At 46.3% G+C, this 14,821-nt stretch overlaps 1 protein-coding gene across 1 annotated transcript in view; it reads right to left on the bottom strand.

Annotated features, from left to right (window-relative positions):
* Window positions 1–3,173: 3,173 nt before the first annotated feature.
* ADRA1B (adrenoceptor alpha 1B) overlaps window positions 3,174–14,821 on the bottom strand; it is a 56,604-nt gene continuing 44,956 nt past the window's right edge. The window contains exon 2 of the mRNA XM_004042922.5: window positions 3,174–4,301. Coding sequence (XP_004042970.4) covers window positions 3,694–4,301 — 608 coding nt within the window. The 3' untranslated portion in view covers window positions 3,174–3,693. The remainder of the gene's footprint in view (window positions 4,302–14,821) is intronic.

Genomic DNA, 14,821 nt, shown 5'->3' with positions numbered 1-14,821 from the left:
GCCTGGCATGGTGTCAACTGTTTTAGCCTCATGATCTCATTTGATCCCCCAATGTCCCTATGAAGTAATTAGTATTATTATCTCTATTTTATAGTTAAGGAAATGGAGGTTTAGACCCATGATGTAAGTTGCCCAATGTCACACAGCTACTAACTGGCAGAGGTGGAATTTGAGTCCAGGTCTGGAAAATTAACTAGTATTCCACTTGCCAAGCCACTGGCCTCTTGACTGGGGTTGGCAGATTTATTCCTGTGCATGCTTCAGTGGTGACAATGACCCAGCAGTCTGGGTGGCTGGAGAGGAAAAAGTAGGGCTGCTTTGCTGCTAGTTGGGAGATCAGAACAGAGAGGACCTGTCTGCCTGAGGGGCTCTTGATGAACTCTGGGTCCTCCTAGGGCCTGGCTACAAGGAAGTGACTTGGAAAGGCCAGCAAAATGTAGACTCTGGCTAGGGCCAGATCTGGACCCTAGCACCCTCTAGGGGATGTAAGCCACTACTTGGCCAGTCTTCCTTCTGGAAAGAAACAGGAGGCTGCTACCGCCTGTCTATGCTGCCTGGGTGACCTCCAAACACCAGTAATGAATGAGATCATCAGAACTGAGCAGCTCAGGAAATGCCTTTGGTGCCTTGTGGCTTCAAATATCCAAGGTCCAAATTATAACTTGCATCTGCCCAGTGATTTGCATTTCGGTGTTTATACTACAATGATCTCGTTGAATCCTTTGTGTGTCCTGGTGGGCTGTGATGATCATGTCCATTTGCTAGACCAGAAGAGGCAAGATGAACTGCCCAAGGTCATGCAGAGCCAAGACTTGAACCAAGGCCCTACTGACTCCAAATTCCATTTGCTTACACTAGACCAGTGATTTTTAAACATCATTCTGTGGAACCCCAGGGTGATTGGGGCAGGCCAGAGCAAGTGTCTCAGGAAGAGGAGGGGGCTGAGGAGGCTCTGTCTTCTCTCCACTCCACTATGGGCTGATCTTATATCAGATTTCTGTGTAAGATTTGTTAGAAGATTTGTGATCCTAACACAATGTTTTCAGAACTTCCCCAAATGATCCCTTGTAATCCGGGAATGGAGTTGGGCCTTTTCTTTTCCTAGGGCCCCCTTTTCTCTATTCAGGCAAGAAGAGGACTGCTCTCTGTTGGAGGATGTACTTAACTACAGGATGGTAGCAGAGGGGAGTGTAAAAGGTACTGGACAAAGCACAGGGGAATGTAAAAGGTACTGGACAAAGAGGCAGAAGACCTGGGTTCTACAGCTTTGGTGTGACCCAGTCAAGTTATCTACCTCAGTCTCCCCATGTGTAAAATTGAGGGAGTTGGCCTAGAAAATTACTAAAATCCAGTTCAGAGCATATAAACCATGGATAGTGAGATCTTACACAAGGGTACGGCATCTAAAATTGAATGAAAATGTAATTTTTTTGGGTATGTGCGTTTTTATGGAAACAAGAGTTTATAGCCTTCATCAAAGTCTTAAGGGGGTTTGTTATACAGAATCTCTGGCTTCCTAGGATTTTTTTTTTTTTTTTTTGGACGGAGTCTTGCTCTTGTCACCCAGGCTGGAGTGCAATGGTGTGATTTCGGCCCACTGCAACCTCCGCCCCCTGGGTTCAAGCGATTCTCCTGCCTCAGCCTCCCGAATAGCTGGGATTACAGGTGCCCACCATCACACCCAGCTAATTTTTTGTATTTTTAGTAGAGACGAGGTTTCACCCTGTTGGCCAGGCTGGTCTTGAACTCCTGACCTCAGGTGATCCACCCGTCTCAGCCTCCCAAAGTGCTGGGATACAGGCGTGAGCCACTGCACCCAGCTGGTTTTCTTTTTCTTTTTCATTTTTTGACAGAACTGCTGGGCAATCTTGTTTCTCCTTTTGGGGATATCAAGTTGTAAGAATGTTATGAGGAAGGCATTTGCAATAAGGAAACTAGGGTAATACACAAAGATAAGCAGAACTAAAAGATGGAAGCTACAGGAAGGAGTAAGAGACTGTGAGTAACCTGACAATCTTGTTTGTGCCCCTGGATCCAGCCATACCTGACACCCCTATACTTTTCAACTACATCAATCACTGGCTCTTTCCCCTTTAAGTATTTTCTCTCTCAATCACCTACAGAATGAATGATCGATGTGCTAATATAAGAAGCTAATATAAGAAGAGGTTCTTGCCATTTGCAAAATTATGAAGCTCAACTTAGAAAAGCAAAGTAGAAAGAAAAAAAGGGATGGGATGGGGAAAGAGCGTTCCTCCTAGGCTTTTCTGAATCTCTGAAGAAAAATGTTTCATATTTTGCTCAGTGTCCTTTATTCTCTTTTCAAACTAGGGGCTTTCAGAGGCAGCAAAGACCTTAGAGTCAACCCCACCATTACACAGATGGGGAACCAAGATCCAGAGAGGGAAGTAAGTCTCTGCTCTTCATACAATAAATCAGTAGTAGGACTGAGAATAGAACCCAAGTTATCGACTCCAAAGAATGCTCCACCTTTCTGTGTGACCTTCCTCAGTGCTTTTTTCCAGGCAGGGTCACAAGTCAGCAGAGCTTGGGAGGGTTCTTGTGACCCTGTATGTTGCTGGGCCCCAAGGATCCATATCTTATCCAGAAACGTCTGCAGTTTGGATGTCTTTTCAAGTTCTGTGGGCACAGGCAAACAATCAGTGGAGTGCTGGCCTGGGAATGCAAAGGGGAGGGGAAGAGAACCAGCCCCTCTCTCTGCCTGAGCTTCATCATCTCTCAGGAAACAGGCCCATTTAGGGGACTGGCCGGGGAACCCCAGCTGGGGTTGGGTCTAGGGATCAGGACCAAGCCAGACATTGCTCAGTGTTGGTCATAGCAGGAAGGAGCCGCAGGAGGATTCAGATTCTGCTAAGGGTCAAAAGCAGGTAAGCAGGATTTACTAGGCAAGTCCAGGGCGTCACGTTCAGCCACAGGGCCAGATTGGTGCAGCCCTGTAGGTCAGTAACCGCAAAGGCGTAAATGGGACCTAGGGGAGCCAGCACGAATTGTCCTCAGGACGTGGTGAGAGCGGCTCTTCTGGGGTGGAGACTGGAGGGCAGGGGAAAGGAAAGTGAAGGACCCTAAGACCTAGGACCGGGTCAAATCCGAAGCGGAAGGAAGAGGAAACGCAAGGCTCTGCCTGCCGCTCGTCCACAAACCACTCAAAGCCGAACAGGAGAAATGACCTTTAATGTCGACTTTGTTTCCAACCCCACCAAAGTGCTATCCTTCAGTGAAGTACAAGGAGGGGCTTGAGAGGTACGAAGTCACTACACACACAACGCCCCCGGCTGCCTCCTGGGCGCACAGTCGCCGTGCCCTCACAGGGCGGCCCCACGCACACACACAAGCGGAACACACGCACACCGCACAGACACACTCACGTGCACCCACGGTTAAATACAGGTAGAGAGGGACTCGTTTATATATACACAGAGGGAGAGAGAGAGGTAAATCCCGGCGGCGTCGGGTCCCCCAGGCTCTCAGCATGCTCGGCCCGGCTTTCCGCGTGGTACCTGGCACCCATGCCCCTGCCAGAAAAGCAGCTGCCCCTCTCCCCGGCCCTCCCCCCGGTTCCCCTTGGGGCGCGCGTCTACCCGGCGTGGACGCTCCCCTCCCCCCTCCGCCCCGCCCTCCCCTCCCCCCCACGATGTTTTCCTCCCCAGGGAAAGAAAGCTGCGCACGGGGGCCCTAAAACTGCCCGGGCGCCAGGGGCATGTTGCTTTTGAAGCCCGGCTGCCCGTTGGCCACGTCGGCCGCGGCCTCGCAGCCTCCGTTGCTGGCGCCGCCGTCGGTCCCGGGGCTCTCGGGCTCGGTCAGGAGCTTGAAGGTGAAGAGCGGGCCCGAGTCGTGGCGGCCGCGGCGGCCGGGGGGCTCAGGCGCGGGCAGGCTCAGGAGGGCGCCGGGCGCCTTCCACTCGGGGAAGGCGCACAGCTCGACTGGCGGCGGCGCGCCGCGGCCCAGGTAGCCCGGGCTCGGCGAGGCCGAGGGCAGGGTCCGCTGGCTGCCGCTCAGGCAGCTGCCGCTGTCGTCCAGAGAGTCCTTGCGCGACTGCGAGCGCTCCAGCGAGCCGCCGCGCGTCCACGGCCGGTAGGTGTAGGCGCAGCCGCCCAGGCGACGGCGGCGGCGGCGTCTGCGGCGGCCGCGGCACTGGCACCCGAGGATGCGCATGAAAGCGCGCTTGAACTCCTTGCTGGAGCATGGGTAGATGATGGGGTTGAGGCAGCTGTTGAAGTAGCCCAGCCAGAACACCACCTTGAACACGGCGTCGGGGGGCTTCAGGGTGGAGAACAAGGAGCCTGCAGTGGGGAGGGGGGTGGGCACGGGCAGAAAGACAGCAATTTGTAAGTAGTCAAGCTCTCGCCCCAATATGCTTCTCCTCAACATTGTCAACCCGCAGCGTTCCTGCCGCCAGGCCTTTCCCCGAGCCAGTTCCTCTGCCCGGAATACTTCCCTTTGCATTTCAAAATGAATGAGTCCTACATTCATTTTTAGGGCCAGCCTCAATAACTTCGCCTTTGTCCATGAAACCTTTCTTGATCTAGTTAAACAGCATCTAAGCTCCTATAATTTCCTCCGGCAGCACTTGCCACCTTCAATCTAAGTGATAACAATAATCGCCCACAATTGCACATCTCTTTTGGGTCAGGCACTGTGCTAGGTGCTTTCCCGATATTAGTTTATCCTTCACAAAACGTCATGAAGTAGATGCCGACTTATTTCCGTGGAAAACAGAAGGTGTATTAAAGACCTAAATGTGAAAGGTAACGTTTTAAAGGTAAAAGAGAACAACATAAAAGACTATTTTTTTGATCTAGGGGTGAAGAAAAACAATAATTCAAAAGGACGAATCATGAGGCAAGAATCTGAGAAGATATTTACAATGACCAAAACAGTCAAGGGATTGATATTTAGAATATGTAAGGAACTCTTACAAATCAGCAAGAAAAAGTGTTCCCAGTAGAAACGTGGGCAATGGAAAGTAGCAGGAAATTTACAAAATAGGAAGCGCAAGGGCTAATGAACATATGAAAAGATAATCAAAATATTAGGCAATCAAATAAAAACCGCAAAGAGTGCAGTGGCTCATGCCTGTAATCCCAGCACTTTGGGAGACCAAGGCAGGAGGATCACTTGAGCCCAGGGGATTGAGACCAGCCGGGGCAGTACAGGGGGACCCCATCTCTACAAAAGAAAGCATTAACCAGGCGTGTTGGTGCGTGCCTGTAGTCCTAGCTACTTGGGAGGTTGAGGCAGGAGGATCCCTTGAGCCCAAGAGTTCAAGGCTGCAGTGAACTATGATCGTGGCACTGCACTCCAGCCTGGGTGTCAGAGCAAGACCCTGTCTCTCCAAAAACAACAACGAAAACGAAAACCACAAAGGGACATACCTGATAGGCTGGCAAAAATTAGGAAGCTGCATAGTTCCAAGTTCACACAGGGGTGTGGGGTGTGGGGACACGAGGAGTTTTGTGCATGGCTGGTGGGGGCACAGGCTGTACACACATCCTGGAGATGACTCTCCTAGCACTTGGTCTAAGTATACATATACCTTGTGACCCAGCCATTTTGCTCCAGGACACAGATCTCAATGAATTTTCACACAAGTCCATAAGGGTTCATATATGAGGGGGCTTATGGCAATATTGTTTGTAGTGACAGGAGGTGGGAGACAACCTGGATGTCCCTCCCTGGGAAAAGTAGAATGGGGTAGATGCATTCTTAGATATTATGCAGCATTTAGAGGCCCAGGGTGACATGTCCACATGACCACGTGGAAAGATCTGAAATACATGGTTCTTTGTGAAAAAAGTAGGAAATAGAATGAGATTTATGACATAATACCATTTAAGTAGCTCACCCAACAACCACATGCATTTTGCAAAAACACATTCAAATTAACAAAAACATATTAAAGGCAGAATGCGTAGGGGTGGAGGCAGAGGGAAATGGGAATGGGAATAAAAGGAAATAAATCAATATAATAAGAGAGAGGCCTGGCATAGACTCATGATGATGAGATGTTATGAATAAGAAACATGATTAACTCACTCCTCTGAATGTGAGATCCCGAAACATTTTATGGCAATATTAAATTAAAAACAATTTCCATTTTAAATATAAGTCAGCTGAAACTTGGAGAGGTTAAATGACTTGCCCCAGGTCACACAGCATGCTTGTAATATATCTGGGATTTAGACTAAATTCTATTTGAATAAAAATGTGTTTTTTTTTAAAAAAGATGCAATTAATAATACTCTGTGTAAAATGAGAAAATATAAAAATGCAAAAAGAAAAACTATTTTAAAAGCACATATAACTCTGCAGTGCCAAAATACCATATTTTGGTGTGTATACTTTCAGATTTTTCCTCTTGTATATACAAATTTAAATATCTTAAAAAATGGAATACTTTCTAGAACATTTTGTACCTTCTAACCATGTCTCTGTCCCTGCCACCTGGCTTGTGGCATATTTTGTATTCCTGACTTCTCAGACTGAGCTTCCCAAGGGCCTGGTCTTTGGGATCATCACTGAATCTATTTGTTAAAAGAAGAGCCAACACTCTTAGAGCATATCTGAATGGGAGGGATCTTAGCAACTGCCAAGTCCAACTAGTTTGCAGGTGGAGACACCAAGAGCTAGAGAGTAGCTGGAAATCTCTGAGGTGGTTGGCACAGATGCCACAAGGATTCCCATCTTTGATTTTGGATTGCTCTTGAATTTCTTCTCTGTAGCATTTCACTTTCTTGATTATTTGAGATTTGGCCTGTTTCAAACCTCAAATAATCAAGAAGAAGAAATACAGGAGCCTGACTCCTAATTCTCTGCCCAGTAACTCAGTAGTGGCTGCTGGGGGGCAATGGCTGGGCTCCTGGTGCAGGAGTAAGTCAGCCAGGAGTTCAACTTAGAAAGAGGGTTATCCATACCTGGATGTAAGTGCCAAGTATAAGTACTGACCTCTTTTTAGGTTGGGGGAAATGAGGAAGTGGGCTACTTTCTAGGTTTGGTCTAGGTGAGACAAGGGAGGGCAGTATCTTGTGACCCGATTTGTGACAAGACTCACACCATTAGATTTGGGTCTCACCATTGGAGCTATTCTTTTGGATTAAGACTCTGTACAGAAGGCCCCAGCTGAAATGCAACTATGGTGTATGAGCACCTAGTATTCCCTGATGTGGGGAGTTGTCTCTGTCCACAGGGATGGGCTTATTTCTGTCACTGAGTCTGAAGAACATAGGAAACTGGCCTTGACAAAATGGGAAACTGGAGAATAAATTTTGGAGAGGGCCAGACATGGTTGTTCAAGTCCGTAATCCCAGCATTTTGGGATGCCAAGGCAGGAGGATAACTTGAGACCAGGAGTTTGAGACCAGCCGGGGCAACATAGTGAGATTCCTGTCTCTACAAAAAAGAAAATTTGGGGAAGAAGTAGAGTGAGGGAGGTAAAGTTTCGAAGACTTGTGCATTACACAGGGATGAGTGTGTATACAGGCAGCACATTACTTTGCATGAGGACACACAGGGCCCAGGATGGAGGCTGGAGCCATGGCCCGAGGTGGGATCCTGTAATCCCAGCGCTTTGGAAGGTTAAGGTGGGCAGATCGCTTGAGACCAGGAGTTCGAGACCATCCTGGCCAACATGGCAAAACCATGGACAGGATCTAGAGCAGGAAAGCATGTTTGTTGAGGAAAAAATTGTAACTTTGTTTGGTGCCAACCCCATTGAAGGTGGTTGTGAAATAGGCGATAAATGGATTAATGGGGATGCAACCTGAGAAACTGGCTCTTTTAAAGGTTACACAAATATCAATAATGCTAATAGCTAAGATTCATCATAGCCAGCATTTATCTTGTGTGTGTGCTCTGCAGGTCCTGTGCTAACTCTTCACATCACTAGCTTATTTAATAATTATAATCGGAAGGTACCAGTGAGGAAGGCACTATTGTTGGTCCCATTTTTTTGGATCAAGAGACCAGTATATGATAGTCATAGTTATTTAAATTTTTACATGTCCATTCATTTGTTCATTCATTCATCCGTTCCACAAACACTAAGCTCCTGCTAAGTGCTAGGCATGAGGACAAGCTGTGGGAATGCAGAGATGAGTTTGGGGTGTGGTGTTGCACCATGGCCGCTAAGAGGCCATTCAACAGAACAAATGTACCATTAGGAAGGGGGCATAAATTTTACTTTCCCCCTATGTCTGCGTGGCATACGTTTTTTGGTTGTTCTTCACGTTCATCAGACTGGAAGCACCTTGTCAGGGACAATGATGGGCTAGATTTTTGCCTCTGTTTTCTTACAATGTACCCTCCAAGGACCATGGCCTTGAGAAGTGTTCAGCCAAAGGTGAGGGGGTGATGCCAACTTTTCTCATGGGCATTTACTGCCACATTTTGGGTTTGGGCTCATTACACTGTTTATTCCTCTGAGAAGAAGAAGCCAAGGGCCATTCTTTGCCCTTGGCTGGTTAGGCAGTGTGGTCGAGTGGCTGGAACCCAGAACTTGGGATGACACAGACCCGTATTGAAACCTCTCTTGAGTTATTGGCTGTTCAGCTTTAGAAGAGTTAATTAGCCATCTCAGCCTCAATTTTCCCATCTGTAAAATGGGGACAATATCTATGTCATAGAGTTACTGTGAGCACATGAAAATATCCATGTAAAATACTTGACACAGAGTCTGGCATCTTGAAAATAATAAATAGTGACCATTTTCTAAATATACTTTATATCCTGACCCATTCTCTTCCAGGAACTCAGCTCTGATTAGCCCCACCCAACTCAGGTGGACTTATTTATTCTGCACCCCATAGAATTCATACAAGCAGATCATATTTTGTTAGTTTATTGTTTGCTTTTTCATGTTAAGCCATCCCAGGTCTGGCTGAATCCTAGTTCATCACCCAGATTGTAAATTCCTTCTGGAAAGGAGCTATATCTTCATTTCTTTTCTTTTCCCCTCCAGATTTGTATATTTTTTTTTATTTCAGAAGTAATACATGCTGAATTTAAAAAATACGTATTACAAAAAATCTGTTAAGTCTAGAGTGAAAATACTCCACTTAAGCAGAAGGGATCAGAGTTAACAGTTTTATTTGGAATCCTTCCAGATTTAAAAAAATGGGGTCATACTGCACATACCTTTCCCCAAATTGCTCTCTTTGCTTACAGTATGTAAAAGATATTTCCTTGTCAAAGTACGTGGTGCTATTTCACTTCTCTCCCCACCCCACAAGGGCTGCATTACATCCTACTGTCTGGATAGATGGTAGTTTTATTTAATGCCTTCTCTATAGGTGATTTCCAGTTTTTGGCTATTACGGACTGCAGTGATGAAAAGCCACATGCATTCACTTTTTCATGCACATTTGGGTGTTTCTGTGCAATAAATTCCACATGAGGAATCACTGGGTCATTTCCACATTTAAGCCCTGACAGCCAAATTGCCTTTTGAACTGGTTGTACTAATTTACCCACCTATCAACTGTGCCTGAATCTGACATTTTCCCTACAACTCCCCACCTCTGGGCTCTTTCAGCCTTTTTAATCCTCACTTGTTTGGTAGGTGAACACTGATCTTGCCCTCTTGTTCCATTTGCATTTCATTTTATTTTGTCCTCCTTTGCACCCTGAACAAGTCCTCAGTGACTTCTGACAGGGAGTCCCCTTTTTTATTGGAATGGGACTCCCTGGAATAGAATCCTGGCTCTGGCCATGTGACCTTGGGCCAGTTTCATACTGTCCCTAAGCCTTAGTTCCTCATCAGTAAGATGGGCTAATAATAGTACTGACCTCTCTGATTGTTGTGAGGATTAAGCAAGGTAAAAACATGTAGAGTCCTTATGAGCACTCTGGATCCCAGGTGTCTGTCACTCAGTCAACTCTGCATGAATAGTAATTAACTAAATAATAATTATTGTCCCTGTAAATCCCTGATTGGGCTGGAAATCTAATTTTAGGAAACATATTTGGGGTCTATTTTACTACATGTATCATTTTGGGTGAACTGCTTTCCAATTTTATGCCTGTTTTCTTTCTTCAATTGAATGGTGTGAGCTGGGTCTTTTTCAGCCTTAAAATTCAGAGTTCTGGCTGGGTATGGTGGCTCACACCTGTAATCCAGCACTTTGGGAGGCCGAGGAGGGCGGATTACCTGAGGTCAGGAGTTTGAGACCAGCCTCGCCAACATGGTAAAACCCTGTCTTTACTAAACATACACAAATTAGCCAAAATGCTCGCTTGAACCCAGGAGGTGGAAGTTGCAGTGAACTGAGATCGCTCCATTGCTCTACAGCCTGGTATGTGTCAAATAAATAAATAAATAAATAAATAAATAAATAAATTAATTAATTAATTAATTAATTCAGATCCCTCATGAAGTCAGAGACCAAAGCCTTGCCCATCCCTGCTGGGGCGTGCCTGCTTCCCTAGACTTTCACCACAGCGGGGCAGTGTGGGTCAGGGACTGGACCGCCAGGCTGCCACAGATGCCACAAATTTTTCAGCCCCCTCCTTCCTCCTTCTGCCTCTGCCAGCACAGTAGCTGCTGGGATTAGGGGGGTCCCGTTTGCTGCACTGGCCTGCCTTGGTGGAAACCAAGAAGCTGTCGTTAAGTAACAAGATGCTAAGCCTGTTAGGCATGTAAGAGGATGTGTGACAGGGATTGTTTCCCCTGGGCAGCCAAACAGACCTGTCACTGGAGAAGAGTGTGGTGGGTGAAGCTGCTGGGTGAGGGGAGTAAATACAACAGGAAGTGTGGGTTCCTGGAAGGCCTGGACACTCTGTGCTGGAAGTCAGGGCTGTGCTGGGCTCTTTAACAATGCCACTAACCCCTTGTGCATGTTCCCGAGCCTGGCCCTGAGCCTGCCTCCGCTTCCCTTGCTCATGGAATGTTCCTGATGCTCCTTGCCCTGCCTCTTGGAATCATGGCTTGCCAGGCCTGGGAAGCCTCCTTCCTTAATGGAGGGCCAGTGAGGGTGAGGGGAGTGACTCGCTCAAGGTCACTCAACTGGTGAATGGCAGAGTGGCCACCACGGCCCGTTCAAGTTGCCATTCATTTGCTTCAGCAAATATTTATTGAGGCAGTGGAGTTTAGTGGTTAAGGACCTGCTCAGACATCACAGGTAGGTAGATCTGGGTTCAAACCCTAGCCCTGGCATTCTCAGCTGGGCGACCTTGGAGAAGATCCTTAAGTTTGGTGAGGCTTGGTTTCCTGGAAAATGGGGAGGGTAATAATTATTTTCTGTATGGATGAGGTGAGCTCAGGCTTGGTAAGTACCTGGCACACTGAAAGCAATAAGTATAGCTATGATGACTGCTTTGAGCGCTGCTACTATTACAACTGCCAGCACTGCTGTTACCACCAGTACCACTGCTACCAAGATGAAGAAGGTGGTGAAGCGGATGAGGTCTATGTGCTGTGTGGGCACTGAGACTTACCCTACTGCTCTTTCCAATACCAGCTGAATTATAGTCTCCACGTGGTTCCTGAACCTGCTAAAATTGTGGGCAACATTCCTATATTTTCTTGGTTAGGGTCCATAGCTGTCATCATGGTCTCAAAGGGATCAGTAACCCTCAAAGGGTTGAGACTCCCCCATCCCAGGTCTAAAGCTTGCTAAGCATTCATCATTCTGCCACCTGGACCACCATTTACTCAGCGCTTTTCTTTGCGTCAATTAGTTTTTGGTATCTCAATTCTTTTGAAGGAAGCTTTCTATCACTAATTTAAAACTCGCATCATTTACTATAAATAAAACATCATGGTGGAGAAAATAGTATGAAAACAAAACAATGTTTGTACCTCCTGGATAGCTCCAGACTGTGGTGTGAATGAGGCCTGCCCCCTCTTTCTCGAAAAGGGAGATTAGCAGTGGTTGAGAGGTCCTGAAGACATTTTGGCCCTAAACTGAGAGGCACTCCTCTCTGAGGAACCTAAAGGACTGAAAGAGAAGTGAACAGGGAACCACTTTGTCTCTGGAGAGCCCAGGCCCTGGCACACGTAGTAGGTGCTGAATAGATATTTGCTCAGTGATGGACTGACTGAATATGTGACTCATGGTTTCTTGTGCTATCTCTAGATGTCATTTCAATCTTGCACACCACCCAAATCCATAGTGAATTTCACCTGCTATGTAGGCGCAGCCCTGGGAAACCACATGTGGGAAGCATTTCTATTATTTTATTCTTTTTTTTCCGGGGTGGGATGGTGAGGGGAGGAGAGATAAATCGAGGAACAGATGTTGCCATGAGCCCACCCACATCACTTAGTCTTTGAGTGCCCAAGGGCGATTTAGAGGGACTGAGAAGTGCAAGGATCAAAGGCTCACATTGAGCAGGATATACACAGGGAAAAACATTTCTTGGCTGGACATGGCCCCAGCAGGTCATCCTTAAGTTGCCATTCAACAAATCTGAACAGTGAACAATGAACAGTGGAGGTCTCAACCCTCCGTGAACCTGAGGGCCACTCATCAAAACCTCAAGGCATGTCTGTAGAATAGTAGCTACCATTTAACAAGCTCTGACTCTGGGCCAGGCGATGGGCTAAGTGCTTAACCACTGTTGGGCCAGTTACTCCTTCAACAGCCACTGTTCCCAAGGCAGTCCCTCATGACTGTGCTCTAGAAGGCACCATTCATACTGTCATTTACAACAATTCTTGATGACTGTGTCCAACCTGCATGGCTGGCCTGGGGGGCCATGATTCTTACACACAGGGGAACAGAAACTCAAATTTGATAGCTAAGTTGCCCGAGGCCACACAGCTAGTAGGTAATGGAGTTAGAATTTAAATATAGGCAGCTGTGACAGAGGCTCTTAATCACCACAATGCAGCTCACAGGAAAACAAAATATACATACTTATGTGTGTGGATATATATATATATATACTTTTTTTGTTTATTGACTGTCAAGTCTCAACATAATGCTCATGTATAGAAAGGTCTGGGAGGGTGTGTACTGGAATGTCAACTGTGCTTATCTTTGGGTGTGGGGAAATTATGGGTGATTTTTCCTTCTCTGTGCTTTTCGGTGTTTTCCAAAATGTTCTCCATGAACACAAATTCCTTCTGTAACTGGGGAAAATCCAATGAATGTTATCTAAAAGCTAAAAGGCCAGGTGCAATGGCTCATGGCTATAATCCTAGGACTTTGGAAGGCTGAAGCAGGAGGATCGCACGAGTCCAGGAGTTTGAGAACAACCTGGGCAACATAGACGTTGTTTCGAAAAAAAAAAAAAAAAAAGAAAGAAAAGAAAAAGAAGAAATAAAAGCTAAAAACCAAACAACCTAAAAAGTAAAAAAAAAAAAAAAAAAAAAAAAATAGCCAGGTGTGGTGGCCCCCACACCTGTGGACCAGCTACTCGGGAGGCTGAGGTGGGAGGATTGCTTGAGCTCAGGAGGTTGAGGCTGAAGTGAGCTATGATCGCATCACTGCATTCCAGCCTGGGCAATAGAGCGAGACCTTGTCTCAAAAAAAAAAAAAAAAAAAAAAAGCTGAAAAACAAGCCAAAAGATGCTGTGCGTATTGGGTCCTTGTTATGTGCCGCCAACTTTTTTAGCTCCTGTTTCATTTAATCCTGACAACAGCTCCCTGAGCAGGGTGGGATTATCCCTATTTTACAGATGAAGAAATGGGTAGACGGCAGCACCAGTGCGAGGTCCCTCACAGGTGAGAGACAGGTTTAAAATGAAATGAGATGATTTGAGAGATTTGAAATGAAAATGAAACCTGATGATTTGAGAGGTTTGAAATGAAATCAGATGGATGGCAGCACCACTCAGACAGATGGCAGCACCAGTCTGAGGTCCCTGAGAAAGACAGTTTTTAAATGAAATCTTTTGTTATTAAGCCCCCAGCAGCCCCCTTGTTAGTTCCTGATGTGCCTGTGGTCCCCTGTCCCTATCTCCTTATTGTGGGGCATAAATGGAGGAATCTTTTTATTCTTTACATATTCTTTTTTCTTTGAGACAGGGTCTCACTCGGTTGCCCAGGCTGGAGCACAGTGGTGCAATCTCGGCTCACTGCAACTTCTACCTCCCAGGTTCAAGTGATTCTCCTGCCTCAGCTTCCCGAGTAGCTGGGACTATAGTGCATGCCACCACGCCCGGCTAATTTTTGTATTTTTTTGATAGAGACAGGATTTCATCATGTTGACCAGGCTGGTCTTGAACTCCTAACCTCGCCTCAGCCTTCCAAAGCGCTGACTTTACATATTCTTAAATCCATTGGCCTTCACTCAATATTGGCTGAAGAAATGAGGCAATGAGCAGGCTCAGAGACTGCAGTGTGGCGTGGGGACCTAAAGCATCATTTATCTGGTCTACAAAATGCCAGCCATGGGCTGGGTGGTTTCTAACATCCCTCTGGGCCCTGACATTCTGGGACTCTGGGATTGTAAATTTGATTTGATTTATTTCACAGTCAGTGTCACACAAGCCAATGACCTCAGGGGAGTCAGTGGGCGGAGAAACTGTTTTGATCCTCTTGTAAATGGAGTGGAACTCCTTTGCAGTGTGGCTCTTATTAGGGGCATTTGGCTACACCGTCAGCCAAACCACATCTCCTCAGCTGAAACAATTTGGTCCAGTAAAAACTGGAAAAATTTACAATAATATGCTGCTTCTTTCAGCACCAGCTTTGTAAAAGAAGGTTTCCTTGGATTTGGAAATTCCCTTCAAGATTTTTCCATTTTTATTTGCCACTTAACCCTGGAATGAGATCATAAACTTGTCCGATGAATACAATATCCTTGGGCCAATAGAGCCATGTTAAGTTTTAAAACAAATGCTGAAAACAATAATAACCAG

The sequence above is a fragment of the Gorilla gorilla genome, chromosome 4 (genome assembly GCF_029281585.2).
Source record: "Gorilla gorilla gorilla isolate KB3781 chromosome 4, NHGRI_mGorGor1-v2.1_pri, whole genome shotgun sequence".
NCBI classification, from domain to species: Eukaryota; Metazoa; Chordata; class Mammalia; order Primates; family Hominidae; genus Gorilla; species Gorilla gorilla.
The sequence above is the reverse complement of the archived record's forward strand: the minus strand, read 5'-3'. Positions and strand labels throughout refer to the sequence as shown.